Source organism: Osmerus eperlanus, chromosome 24 (genome assembly GCF_963692335.1).
Source record: "Osmerus eperlanus chromosome 24, fOsmEpe2.1, whole genome shotgun sequence".
Lineage (NCBI taxonomy): Eukaryota > Metazoa > Chordata > Actinopteri > Osmeriformes > Osmeridae > Osmerus > Osmerus eperlanus.
Genome location: NC_085041.1, coordinates 8,812,822 through 8,827,730, shown reverse-complemented (window position 1 = coordinate 8,827,730; position 14,909 = coordinate 8,812,822). Strand labels below are relative to the sequence as shown.

The following is a 14,909-nucleotide window of genomic DNA, read 5'->3' as shown; positions in this document are numbered from 1 at the left end:
GGATTTAATGTCCAGACAAAAGTCATATACTGTACACACATAGAAACAATAGTCAACGTCCTTCACCTTGGTGTTTTTCTAGGAATTATGGAACTTCTTTGTACTTTTTTAAAGAATTTCAAAATATGTCTTATTTAAACAGATGAATGAAATAATATGTTCATAACTTTTCTATCCAGAGAAATAGTTAGTCAAGACAGACACAAAGGTCAAAATCAGGAAGCAGTGCTGTTACATCAGATTGACACTTTGTATTAGTCGTGATACAATCACGACAGTGCACAACAGAAGAAAATTTGATTAAGAGATTATTATAACTATTGTTGTTGTTATTATTATTATTTATTTTTACAAATGTAAGTGTATCATAGTTCATATATTTGTTCAATCTTATACTCACTCATTCATGCCAACAAAGCATTATTGAATTGGATTGAGAGAGAGATCAAAACTGGTTTACAACATGCTATATGTTGCTCCCACACTGTTGGGAGAGAGAGCCATTCTGGATGGGGAGAGATAATAATACTTTCTTCCAGACAGGGGAAAGGGGCTGCCGTTCTGCCGCTCACCTCTCCCTAACTCTGTCTTTGTTGTGTCTGAGCAAAGCCTTGATTTAGTCCTACCCCCGGTCTGGTGAACGGCTGGCCGTCTGCAGCTTTCCCATTCTCCTCAGATACAGACAGACTAAAGCTCTCTTAGGGAATGAAGAGCTCAGACACACGGACGGGAGTGAGTGTGTGTGTGTGTGAGTGGCAGGGGGGTTAAGGCACAGACACAGACAGGGGGTTTCTGTTTGATGGCTCGGTCTAAGCATAACACTCCCACGGGTTTCGTACTCAGTGTAGTCGGCATGTTGAATATTAGTCAGCCATGATGTGTGTGTGTGCATGCGTGTGTTTGTCGGTGGGTGAATGTGTCTCTCCTCTCTGTCTCTCCACTTAGGAGTATTTGTCCCCTGAAAGGATTTTTCTTAGAGCAAGAAGGAAGGATATGATCAATTAAACATTATGGGATGAGACTTAATAATGGTAGCCTCAGTTCAAGGCAAGTTTTCTCTTCCCTTCCGTCACCGTGACATAAAACGTCTCAGATCATCTGACTTCTCAAGTCAGTGTGTGCAGCAATTGAAATAATTACCAAGCAAAAGGAAAAATACTTTTTTAGAAGAGTCTGGCATTTTAAAGCTCAGTTGATATCGTTTCCGTCCTCTTTCCCCCCCCCCTTCCTCTTCACCTCTGCCGCACTCATCTGTACACCATTTGAAGTTTTCAGTGTTTTCAACTTGAAAACCTTCTTATCACACACTCTCTGATGATACGCCACCACAAAGTCTACGTTGAAAGCCAGGAGATGGCTCAGAGAGTACAGCGGAATCTAACCAATAACTAGTGAAAATATATGTGGATGTGGAAAGGAGAAACAGAAATAGGGCATTAATCCTGTTATTTATCTCAGTGTGACAGGTTGTCAAATACAATCATCACCTAGAGTCAATAGGAGCCAATAGCTCAAGGCAATTGTTCTGGTACTCTTCCAGAACTGGCCTGGTGCCCACTTCTCTGGGGGTAATTCAGCAAGTTCAATCACTAAAACAGACCCAAACAGAGAGTCAGAGACCTGTGCACAACAGTGACGTTAAACGTGTGGGTGAAAGCAGAGCAGGCATAAGTGGGACATGAATATAGAATTGCATCAGACTTGAGAAGCTGACTGAGGCCTAGAATATTTCCTCAGCCCTCTCAGTTGTTCAACAGAGTTTAAAACATTTCCAAATGAATGTTTCACAATTCTTGATTTTATTTCATTCTTGATGAACATTACTATAGGGCATCTGCTCTTTCATCTATGGACTAGATTGAAACATGTATTAAACTTTATGAAGCATGTTGAAAACCATTTATTTATGCTTGGTAAATAATCTATAAGCGCTTTTCATGGCTTATTGGTGTGTGTATGTTTAGGATGTCATACATTTGGGTGTCCAAGAGATCAAAGTCAAAGATGAATAGAACATATATCATATAACATAGTTATAAGCAATAACTAATACAAACTAACTAATAAACTAATAACTAACTACAATGTATGAATGAAGAATATTGTCTTACAATATAATACTAATTGTTATGTGGATATTATTACTCGTCTAATTGGAACTTACACAAAAACACACTCTCACAAAAAATCTCTGATTGAAAGAAGACCAAGTTAATCATTATTGCAATAACACAGCCAACACACTCCATGTTTAATTCAAGGATACAGCCTTGCCTGATCTGGAAGATACTCAGATAGTGTCAAGAAAAGATGCCAATTAGTTTAAGTTGGAGGGGGAGGATGAACATTACGGTAATTATTGAAACTGGAGTTGCTAGGGTCTTCTAAAAGCCTTTGAGGATACAGTAACAAGTGAGTCATATTAAGTCCCCAGGCTAATTGACTTCTGTTAGACTATCCAACTTTCGAATTGATTCTACAGCTCCCCTGAGGCATTATAAGTACTAGGAACAGTGTCTGACCTGTCCTATCATGTAAGGTTTTTTTAATTCTTCCTTTCAGCCTAGCAACAGCATGATCTGCTTACAACCTGACGAAAAAGTGAAGAAAAGTTTACAGAAGCTATGAAGGACCTTGAGCAGTATGTATGCTTCCTAAGGCCTGTCGGCAACAAGATGAAAGCTTCAAAAGACTGTCTTCTGACTCATAATGGCAGGAAGATAACAGCTATATTTACTAAAGTGATTTCATGCAAAATTACCACACATCTAGTGCATCACAAACACTAGCTTTCACTGGCTTTGCTTCACTTATGAAGGCACAAAACAATCTCAGCCCCTTTCTCTTCCCCCACTCATACAAAACACGCATACACACACACACTTAAACAAAATTATACATTTGAAGTTATTACATATAAAAAGGAAAATCTTGATCTATGTCTAACTTGGAACATTTGTGAGTAACAGACTGAAATCCAAACAATTCTATATCCTTGCAAAGACAGCCTAGCTGCAGCAATTTATAACATTTACTGCTCTCTCAAAATTTGGAAAAGGAATGCCAATAATTGTTTGCATTTGTGTAAACCAAGTGAAGCATACATATTTCTGTATTTTTGAGGTCAGTGCTCTTCAGACTATAAATATGCAACAAAATATGAACCAAATAATAAATATCTACATCAAGATGACCAACAGCAAGAACATTTCTTTCAGTTGATCCCTAAAAAAGAGCCTTAAGACTTCAGACAGATCATGGCAAGTAGTAACCGCTGTCCATCGTATTGTTCAGATAAACTGTTCAACAGACTAAGCCCCATTGATGACAGACAGCCACTTGCAGTGGAGCCACAGAAATAATGGGAGAATGAGGCAACTCAGACTCAAAGAGAGTATTTTGTGCTGAAGTAGAGTTCACTGGGGTCAACATTTTAAAGATTCTCTGCTCCCAGTTGGAGTGGATGAGGTCATTGATAAGTCCACACCTGTTGATGCAATCCAGATCTTCAGAAGAACAAACTTTGACGAGTGTTTGTCAAGATAAGCGAGATCTTACAAAGCCTTCTAGAGTGAAAGCTTCTGAGCTCAGATTAACCCACATCCCTGGTTCTGTACTCCAGCCAGGTCAAATTTGAAAGGAGCTGAGTGGAGGACATGTGTGCTGGGATGGAGAGAAACACTCAGACTGGCCAACACCAAGCACAGACAGGAAGGGTTGATCCTAAAATAAATGCAGCTGATATTTAATGGTTGGGGATTAGTATGCTGTCATACTCATCACAGACAAACAAGCAGACAGATGGACAGATGGATAAATGGACAGCCAGGCAACAGACAGAGACACGCACAGACAGCCTCGGGTTTAAAAACAGACAAAAGAGAATGAGAAAGAGAAAGCGGTCGTGAAAGAGGGAATGGGTCAAAAATCAGAAATTGAATTTGTAAAATGTTTATGGTCTATTCAGAAGAGCTTCCTTCAGAGTCAGTCTATGGGTCAAGGCAGGAAAACACTTAGATACCAACGCTCCAAACAACTGAGGTTGATGTCCACTGACTGAACATAGCTGCGTTCCTCGACACTCCAGTAAGCGGGGGAGGGATAAAGGGAGAGGAATGGGTTTGGTGGGGAGTGTGTGAGAGTGATGGCGGTATGGAGGGGAGAAAGGAGGGAGTGAGGATAGCAGACAGAAAGAAACGTGAGAACAGAGAAAGAGGGATGGAGTGACAGACAGGTGAGAAAAAGGGGAACGAAGGCGGGAAGGAGAAAGAGATTGACAGCAGCAGTGACAGAGAGTGACGGAGGGACGCCGAAAAGAAATAAGGCCAGTGAAAGAAAGACTCAAGAAAGCAGGTTGGAAAGGAGGGACTTGAGAGAAAATCGAGAGAAGGAGGGAGGGAAGAAGGGAGGGTGGCTGGCTGGCAGAGAAACCATCCAACAGCTGCTCCCTTCGTCCCCCTGCTCAGCGGTGGACTAATAGGCAGCGTTGCCCCGTCTCATGTCTTGCAGTGTGGCTAGAGGGGATATATTGATAATATCCACCCGTATTTCTCAATCCCTCCCCCTGAGGCACCAACCAGGAAGAGGACATGGAGTCCCTGGGCAGCTGTTTGGCTCTCAACACCATTGCCTTCTCTTTCTCTCTCACCCCTCTATCATTCCGTCTCTCTCCCACTCTCTCTTGCGTTCTCTTTCTTTCTCTCTCTCTCTCTCTCTCTCTCTCTCTCTCTCTCTCTCTCTCTCAAGAGATGAAATGAACAAGAGTGAGAGAGAGAGAGCAATGTAAAAGTGTGTGAGAAATACGAGAAAGAGAGAAAGTGAATCTGAGAAAAGAGGCTCTGCGGGAAAAGAGTGTGAGAGAGTATTGGAGATGGAGAGCTGGGAGAACGAAAAGATGGCGGGGGATAGAGATTGAGTCTTCCTCAGAAGTGATAATCCAGATACCAGAAGTGGAATTTCCTCTCACCTCTTTCTACAACTTGTTAGCAAGAGAGTGTTACTCCAGACACACTTTCATATAGAGCTCCATTACATTTTTGTCATCATGACCAGGCCTATACTCTACTCCCCAGACTCACTCTTAAGGTGGCTTTGATAGTCCTCCATCTGTGGAGATGAGACTGTGGGCTCAGGTTTGATGTCACCTCTTTGGTTAGGAAAAATAAGTGTACTTGTTCATCTCATTTAGAGATGGACTCAGGGTGTAGGGAGAGAGTGCCCCCGCCTCTCAGACAGATGCCGACTGGTTGGAGCGAACACAGATCCAAATTAGCAGCTTGAGGAATAAGAAAACCTATGGAATAACTTCAATTATAACAAGGCTTTTAAAGAGACGGTCAGACTAATCTGAGGGATAATAACTAATACAGCTATGATTGAGTCTGTCGGGGTGGATACAGTATATAGCATTGTGAGGAGGTGTTTGTGGGGGGGAGGGTGGGGGGTTGGTGGTAATAGGGAAGCGGGAGATGGAACCGAAAACACACATTCCAGATCACAGGAGTCCTTTTCATTACAGTATGCACCGTCGTTCCTTAATTGGTTTGTTGATGAATGTTGCCTTTTGTACACATGGGGGAAAACAGTGAAAGGAATGACCTTTGAGATGAATATGCCAAAATCACCTTGAATTAGCTGAGCAGCACACTGAGGAGGAAGACAGGAGGGCTGTTGGGAGAAAAAAAAAAGATTGGTGGGTGGGGGATATTGTTATCACTGGTGAGGTGATGTGCATGTGTGTGTGTTTTGTTGGTATCTGTCAGTCGTAGTCAGGTTCCCTTGCAGAGAGAGACACGGTACATCTCAGATTTGGATACCCGTAGACACCCACAGTCATGCAGAAACACCCACAGGAATATAACCCCAAAAACCTAAAAAACACACATTTAATGAGCTATGGGAACACAAACTGATTTTAGATCACAAACATTCGGGAAAATCCTACAAAATTGTGCACACACACACAAAAGTCCATTTGAAGTTATTTTCTGTGTGATAATACATGTTTGACCACATTTGACTATGTGACTACTATACTGTAGTGTTCAATGTGTAGATGGACATCATTCAATCTGTCTCGAGCTGTACCACATAAAAACGACATTTAAAAGGTATTTTACTCTGCAGTACATCTATTGGAAGCCTCTTCCATTTGACTGCCATATCACAAATGTCAGTATGATCCCAATCGTGTATCCCATTCTCCTTAGTTTAGAGTGGATTAGGACCATGTCCGAATTTTCTGAACGGCTGCCTTTTTCAGCCTTTTCACTTTGGTTAAGACAGTTGCGCTTTATCACATCTGAACCATTCACCTCTCATGCTGCTTCCAAACCCTATTTTCACCCGAGCACATGGCCAGGGAGAGAAGAGGGGGCTTAAAGGCTCTAGAACTGGGTCATCCACGGGGACTTGAAGGGACACAAAAAAATGGACAGCGCTGTAATGCTGCCTGGACTGGGGACAGTGGAGGGATGGAGTAGGGGTGGGAAAGGTCAGGACAGAATGGTCCAGCGATGTAGCACAGGGGGATATTTTTGGACAGCGCAAAGGGTCGGAAACACTGGGCTGTCACTGTTTGCTCGTTTCTTGTGCGGAGGCCATGACCGATGCTGGAGGGACTCAATGTTTTACCCTTCACCTTTCTTCCCAACAAAGAGATCGAGAGAGAGAGAGAGGGAGAAACGGAGGGAGAGGAAGATGGAGCGAGAGAGAGAGAGAGAGAGAGAGAGAGAGAGAGAGAGAGAGAGAGAGAGAGAGAAAGGAAGAGATTAGATACATGGGGGTCAGTTTGGCAGCTGCATCAGTCCAGAGGAAGCAGGACACAAACCAGGTGTGTCTGAGAATGTGTGTGTAACAGTGTGTGTTCACGTGTGAATGAAGGACATGTCCACCTACGTACTCCAGGGCCTCTCAGGTCAGGACAAGACAAGGCACGGCTGTCATAGTGCCGCACACACGTCACATTCTCGAGGTGAGTACCAGCTTGTCTTGAGGTAACTGTCACCTGTCCACAACTCTATGATAGGTTTGCCTCCCCCAACCATGCTGCCAAGACTTCTGTGTCCACACCTCTAACAGCCACATTCCTGCACTTTATTTGTGTGGTCTTTCATTGGGACAGAAGTTCACCTAGGAACTAGTTAAGCAATATACAACAACAAGAGAAAAATAAGAGAGTGAAATATAACTTAATTTTAAGGATTTTATTGCTATGGAAACAAAGATCCCTACCTCAAATGAAAAAAAAAAATATTACTCTGAACTAATGCAAATAAATTCTGGCAAAATAAGAGATTTGGCATTGTGAAATGATGATCAGTATAGGGAACAGTAGATCAGCATTTTAGCACAGCATTTTTAGCTATTAAATCAGTTTTATTATTGTAATTGGTTTACTGTATCATAGTTATATGTAAACTATCACCTCGAAAACTTTAACCAATAAATTACATGCGAGCCCAGTCTATCCTAAAACATCGTAACACTGACTGTCTCTCCCTATTTAACATTGAAATACCTACTTATCGAGGATCTACCATACTTGATCACATTTGCACCTTAATTAAAGGACCAGTTGAAGACATTAGTGGATATGCTGGAGTCTTGGCACATAGCTGTTCTCTCACTGGCACTTGGACGTGCAGGGCTGGCGTTGGGGAAATAAACCACAGCTGCTAAAACACTGTGCGATAGTTCCATGTCTGAGAGGTAAAGCCCTGCAGTTAGCAGTGCGGTATGCTACAACTGGGTTACATTTCAACCACGTTATCTTCAACCTCCACCTCAGGTAAACACTCACCATCAATCATTTTCTGTACAAGCCATGTGTTTTATGATACAAAACATGTAATTAAGACTTCAGACTTGTGTGAGTGTATCTATTAAAAAAAATAAAAAGTACAAAAAAAACTATGACACAATAACAAAAAATTCAAGTATTTCCTGTATTCAGTTGTCTATAAACTGTTTCTGGGTTAGGGACTATAATCTAAGCATGCAAAACTATCTTACCTTCTAAACTGCCTGGCCTAATTTCAATTACCTTTTTATGTGAAAGTCAACAAATTCACCAGGGGTGAAATTTTTGGGTGGCTTTAGGTTAAAGTTTGAGTATCCATGGGTATCTATGTGTGCTCATGTTCAACACAAAAAAAGTCAGCAAATGTTTATTTAAGTAAGCTTTTCTCGGCACTTCTCTGCACATTGGGCTAAATTTATTTAAACAGAGTGGTTGTTGACAAAAAAAATAAAGCATCTGAAATAAGTTAAATACATAAATAAATAAATAAATAACCGACAGCACCAAAAAATATTTAGCATTTGCCATAACCAGCAAAAATGAGCTTTGTTACGTTTTTTTTTTCGTTTTTTTTCACTTTCTCGAAGAAGGGATAGTTTGTTAATCTCATTCCATCTGCATTCGGCGGACTGCATTCACTGCATTCATGGAATATCTTACAAAATACATTTTAACAATCCTGGTTGAGTAAAGTATTTTGTTTCTTCCCCTTTACAGTACCATGACATGTAACTGTTTAGTGATCAGGTATACAACAGCAGGTACAAGGGGATGGGGTTAAAAGAGATGTAGAGAAGCAGAGAGAGGAAAGAGAGAAAAACAGGTCACAGGGGAAAAGATAGAGAGGAATAAGAAAATCAGGAGCCAGCAGGTCAACCTACAAGTGGAACTGACCTACTGTCTGACACTGATAGGAGCGGGGCCCAAATCATGGGTAAAGTAGGATGGCTGGACTGAGCTGGGCTGGGCCAGGACTGTCTGGGATAAAGTGGGCTTGTCAAAGCCAAACTGGACTGGAGTTCGACGCGGCTGTTAATCTCCCCCATATGCTCTGGTCTTGCTCGGCTGCCCCCAGGGCCTTGGTCAAAGTCCAGAGTCCAAAGTTCAGCCCTCTCACCTCGGCAGGGATCTGGGTTGAGGGTGGTGCTTGGTTGGCTGCTGGTTGGATGGTAGGTGGTGGTGCGCGGGGGGGGGGGGGGGGGGTAAGGGGTAAGGGGTCAGGTGCGGTCCAAGACGCGTGACCACCTCAGAACTGCCCCATCCTGGTGGTGAAGAGGCTACGCGAGCGGGGCATGGCTGCCGAGGACACTCGACCGAAGCTGGACGAAGGCCACTTCATTACGAACTGGGAGGTCACTGGCAGCAGATACCTGGACAGACGGGTAAGAGAGGAGGATGGAGGGGGAGGAGGAGGGATCGGAGGGAGGGCATAATGATCGGATTAGACAAAGGTCACCATCAAGAGATCAAGGCCTATTAACCTCTACCCTTCCTGCTCACCACCGCAGAGAATCCCTACTTTAGAGGATTACAACACCACCCAGCCTATACAGTACTTGCTGCCCATTATTTTTCTTCTTCCACAACTAAAGCGCCAGCGCTAGGCTCTGTCTGATTACGTATGACTTGGTCTGCCGTAGAGAGCCAGACCTCTCTAACAGAGTTCCACTATGTGAGAATGAGATGGGTAGGATGAGGAGGAGTGAGGAGCCTGGTGGAGTCTCTAGAGCAACTTGAATACATCTGCTCCTCAGTAACAAGATCGAGACCGGTCAGACAATGCTCAGTTCGATCATTAAATCTTGCATATGGTGAGATGGGTTCATTGTATTAGGGTGGGCAGCTGACCTACATACTGTGAGACGGGGCATCAAATCCAGGGTTCATGATCAGCATGCAATAGGTTTTTACATTAATGAAAGTGCTGTGAGTAGTTTTAAACAATTACTTTCCTAATATAAAGCCTTCTCTAGTGAAAAATTGTTACTGACCATGACCCTATTCAAAATCTTTAGCTGTAACGCAAACCGCCACAAAAACACTTTTCATGATATAAAAAAAGAAGCCCAATAGGCTAAACTGACAGAGAGTTCTTGATTTCTAACGACAAATTCACAAAACGTCCAGTATCTGTATGAATTACAGAGTGTGAAATAAAATCTTCTGTTAGCTAGCAGATAACAGGGTTCAGTGTGACAGGCTTTTCCTGTAAAATAGCTCCTGGACAAATTAGCTCTTAAAGCCGACCAAAAAAAGCCTTCCGCTAGAGCCAGGGGCATCTGCAGCAACAGAGCCCGACCCAGGAGAGTTGGAGGGATTCAAATTAACTTCATTTAGTTCAAGAAGAATGTCCTTGAAAGTGCCCAAGTGGGCCGTAGGTACTTGTCAAGCACATCTTTTTTTTCCCACAGTCCACTCACAGGCTTTCGTACCACTCAGCCACTGTGTAAGGCCAAGCAGCTGAGCAGAGGACAGAGTTATTTCCCCGGTAGCTTCTAATATCCGTCGCACTGCTTGCAAAATTACAATGCTTTGTTTTCATGAGTGACATTTCGACTCAAGTCTGTGTCACCTGATTCCTTCCCTCTGGGTTTCTTATTACCTTTATTTGTGAGTTACAGCATCTTGCCCATATTTAACCATTCTTATTTTTTTCCATTATTGGAAACTGCATAGTTATTCTGAGGGATCAGGCTTTCAGGGCAGTGTATTTCCTCCCGTCATGGGAGGAATTAAAGTCAAATATATGGCAACTGTAAATTCTTTGTGCTCAGGTATTCACTTTGAAAACACTGTTCATGGTATATAACACGTGAAAAGAGTTCCTCACGTCCAAGTGCTCTCTCTCTCTCTCTCTTTTTCCTTCCCTCGCTCCTTCCCTCTGCGGGGTATGCTTAATTGGCCGCGTGTAAAATCATCTAGCTCTTCCGCGTTTGATCATACAGGAATTCTTGGAACGACCTGCCTGCTTGAAACCCAAGAGAAGGGGCTTGCTTGTGCCGAAGCCCTACTTCAGTCCAATCCATCAATGGGGGATGAGACGCACCACTCATTACATGCAAAACTCACCCCCGTGCGCCTCCATCCTCTGACGGACGCGCGCTTCTCAAGGTCTCCGCCAGAGACGCAGCTGCCACGGCGAATTAGCGAGGCACGCGAAGGACGCTAACAACGCCGCCAGAGACCGCGAGAGGTTGTTAGCAAACTGACGCAATCAGATGCCACGCTGCACGGGGAGGGGTTTGAAGGTTACTGTCGACCAAGTCAGCGACTAGGCCTCAATTAACCCTGATTAGTACGCTACGCTATTACGCCGCCGACAACTTAATAAACAAGGTCAGAAAAGTTTCGCGTGATTTCCTGGAAGAGCCTTCAAGGATGTCATTAGACTTGAACAAAATTCTACGGAGACAGTCAGTCATATGGTTGTCATGGTGTAGTTAGAACTAAGCTTGGCTAAACCAAAGCCTGAGTGACTGCTGACACACCTCAACTAAGTTAACGGATTGCAGTACTTGCGGGAGTGGGTTCAGTATGTGTGCTTAATAGAAACCCCAGGCCCTTCTCACTCGCCCTCTCCAGTGTGTGCAAAGCCTGCAGAGAGAGAAAAAGGAAAGAGTGTGTAGGAAGTTTAGAAGTGCAGACCAGAGGTGGGTTCAGGGGCAGAGCAGTGAGTGGGGTCAGCCAGAGAGCACAATTGGACGTGGGCGAGTCGATTTCTGTGTAGACAGAGGTGACAGGTGCAAGATGGTGCTCTTGTCATACACAGACATAATTCCCCCATCGAGACAAAACATATGCAGGCTAATGGCAAATTAACCATAATAGCCTCTCCTCTGAGGAGTGGGTGGGTAGAGGCAATGGGGACATTCCCTGCTTGTTTGACGAGCTGAGGCAGAGATAGCTCAAGGCTGCAAAAGGGAGCGACCGGCTGCTAAGGGAGCCATTTTGTGTCAGTGACAGGGAAGAAGGTGAAGTTACTGGCTGTGAAATGCTCAGGCAGTTAGGTTTCCCTCATGATACAAGGCTGTTGCCCAACAGTCTCATTACGTCTCCTTTCCCTTGTCTCCTTTCCCTGATATACTCATCTGTACGAAATAAATGTATGAAACTGATATGCTTGATACGCATCTATGCACCAACCAATCAATTCTATACCAGTTGCTATGCTGAGTCACTGAGAGAATGAAGAGAAGACCGTGGTAGGCTGTTGGGACAAAGCTGTAGTGCTGGTGTGCAGCCGGGAGCAGAGGGATGAGGGGGGTGGGTGAAGTCGAGAGAGGGTGGATGGGAAAGTGGGAGGGGCCAGTGAAAGCAAGCAAAAACCTGCATCAAGGGGCGAGTAGGCGGAGCAGGAAGAAGCAGCAGAGGTGGGGCCATGGCAAGAAGCTGCTCCAGCAGCCAATGGAGAGCTTCGTCACAGTCCACACATATGACCACACACAAGCACACAAACACGCACGGAGAGACAGACCAATGCACGCTTTAATGGACAGAAACTGGACCACACCCACATCCATTTTCAAGGGCAACTGCGTACCAGGGTACTATATATCAAATTAATTCATGTTGACGACTGGATTCAATCAGATTATACTACATCTCTATCTCTACCTGAAATATTGCTATCTCCAGCTACCCACCCCTCAACCCTTGTATCATTGGAAGAGGTTTAGGTTTATTCCAAGACAAAACAACACGTTGCATCCTTTTAAAAAGTCCCTTGTGTGTAAGGAAAAAAGTAGGTCTACATTACTAAAGTTTCTAACGGTGCAAAACGATAGCCCTGTTAGCTGTGCATTGGGTTATGAATCAACCAAAGCTTTGCTCCAGAAAAAGAGGTCCTCCTAAGGTCATTTGTGGCTAGGCTCATCTGGGTTCTAATTGAATTAAGCTAGCCTCGGGAGGGCTTCACTAACCTGCACACTAATCTGAGGGTCATTATTTTCTGTTAACAGCACCAACCCACCCCCCCTTCTGCCAACCCCCACCACCCCCTACCCTCCTTTCCCACGAGCTTTCAAAGTTCACTCGCTCAAAACCAACCGTCGACTCCTTGGAGGGATGTAAAAATAGCACAGGTCTGATTTTAAGGGTTAGGTACCTGGAAGGATGAGATAACATTTTTTATATAAAAGAAGCATGCAAGGTTCCGGAGAAGAGGGCACTGATAACCCAGACGGTGTCAAATGAGAGTTTATGCATGTGTGTGCCATTTGTGTGTGTCACTTTACATGGACTTGCATGCTTTGTGTGGCCTCACCTGGTGTCGTCCCATTCGGGACTCAGGCCTGTGAGGGAGCCCCTGGACTCTGAAACAAACTTGTAGACGACCAGTAAACAGTGTCGGCAGAGCTGCACCAGCCTCTTACAGCACTGCAGCTGCTGGGGGGTCACCACCTCACTGCTCTTACTGAAGATGGTCTCCCACGAAGACCTGCGAGAGGCAGGCGTGCACACACACACACACACACACACACACACACAGGCACAGCCCCACACATAGGAACGCGGTCGCTCACACCCATGGAGACAGTCGCACAGACACACAAGGCACGCACATACACACACACACAAAGACAAAGACATGAAGAGGAGGATAAAACAAATCCTGTACATTTAACCCTCTTTACAACAGTGGACATCCCCCTGACTGTGAGAGGCTCACAGCTGAAAGAGAACCAAGGGCCTGTTTGATGTCTTGCCGTTCTCAGTTCTTGGGGGGGCTTCAGAAAAGGGTTCACAAACGTATTTCTTATTCTCTTCCCCACTCTCTAAGTCTCCTATCAAAGCTCCGTTCAATGCTCCCACAATAGTCACAGCCGTGTCGGCCAGATAAAATATCAAACGGGAGGGGTGGGGGAGTGTACTTTTACCGGCGCTGATCTTAGCCGGGAAAGGGAGAAGTAGGCGCCGTCTCTCGCTGCATGGCTGCCGACCCCCTGTGGCGTTGATCTCGTAGGCTGCGGCCAGCGCGATGGCGTGGGTTGGGGATGAGGGGGGTGGCATGTCCTGATCAGACGGAACCAGCATGTGGCGAGCCACTCAAGGGGGGCCAGTGGTGAGTATGGCTAATCCCCCCCCACCCCCCACCTCTTTGCTCAGGTGCTCGCAACTCGTTCCCCGATCTCTCGTTCCCCCTCTTCTACAAACACGTTGTTAGGTTCACTCTCCCCTGACTATCTGACCCTTTATTTCTTCATCTTTCTTTACAGTTATGCATACCAACTGTATGACAATAACTATTTGTATGTAACATCAGTGATGTCTATAAAAAGGCCCCCGTAAGGGTGAGACACCCAGGCAAGTACAGAGATTTGACATGAAATGAGAAGCTAGTGGCATCACAGCTGGCTGCCTGAAAATGATATAATTAGGTCGTCATATTACAATCTGCATGTGTGTATGCGAGCCTCCATGTGAATGCCTAATTTCTATAGGGACACGATCGAGGGGAATGAGTCGATCTATAAAAAGTCACTTACCGCTGGCTCAAGAATGAGTAGAAAAAAAAGTTGCGAGATATCAAAGGATTTCATAAAAACAGAAGTAGGGAAGAGAAAAATACAGGATCTACTTTAGCCCTTCCCCGCTCCTCTGTCCTCCCCTCTGCCTCACACCCCCAGTTCTAAAAAGCCATCATAAACAACAAGATCTATGGCCTTATTATGTGAACAGAGAAACACATGTTGCTTTCATCCTTGGAGCTCTCAGAAGGATGAGAAGAGCAGACGGTCTGTGTCATTTCCCTGGGGCATATCAACAAGCAAATACTTCAACTGTCAATCAATCAGGTATAGGAGAGAGTGGTGGTCAATAAGATATATTGCTTGTCACTTTTCTGTGGTATAGAGTTCTGGGAAAGAAGGATACTTCATCAGTGCTTTCACCACACTTTGTCAATGCTATACTGCATTCTACTATTGGAACAACAATTCAGTTGGAAGACAGGTTTTTCAATAACATTACTTGCTAATAAGGGATTTAGTTCGAGGGAGTCGATAAAAAGGGCAGCCTTTAGTCAAACAAATTTAATAAAGAATTCTAACCTAATTATTGAACAGTAGCTTTGTCTTTTATGTTTTTTTTTGCCTACACAAACCAAATA

The 14,909-nt window shown here is 44.2% G+C and overlaps 1 protein-coding gene across 2 annotated transcripts in view; it reads right to left on the bottom strand.

Annotated features, from left to right (window-relative positions):
• Positions 1-7,190: 7,190 nt before the first annotated feature.
• ttll7 (tubulin tyrosine ligase-like family, member 7) overlaps positions 7,191-14,909 on the bottom strand; it is a 55,969-nt gene continuing 48,250 nt past the window's right edge. Inside the window, exons 20-22 of one of the 2 annotated variants that reach the window (XM_062451015.1) lie at positions 13,065-13,238; positions 11,447-11,520; positions 7,191-9,171 (exon numbers count right to left, since the gene is read on the bottom strand). In XM_062451015.1, coding sequence (XP_062306999.1) covers positions 9,155-9,171; positions 11,447-11,520; positions 13,065-13,238 — 265 coding nt within the window. In that variant the 3' untranslated portion in view covers positions 7,191-9,154. The remainder of the gene's footprint in view (positions 9,172-11,446; positions 11,521-13,064; positions 13,239-14,909) is intronic. The other variant, XM_062451014.1, reaches the window with a different exon arrangement.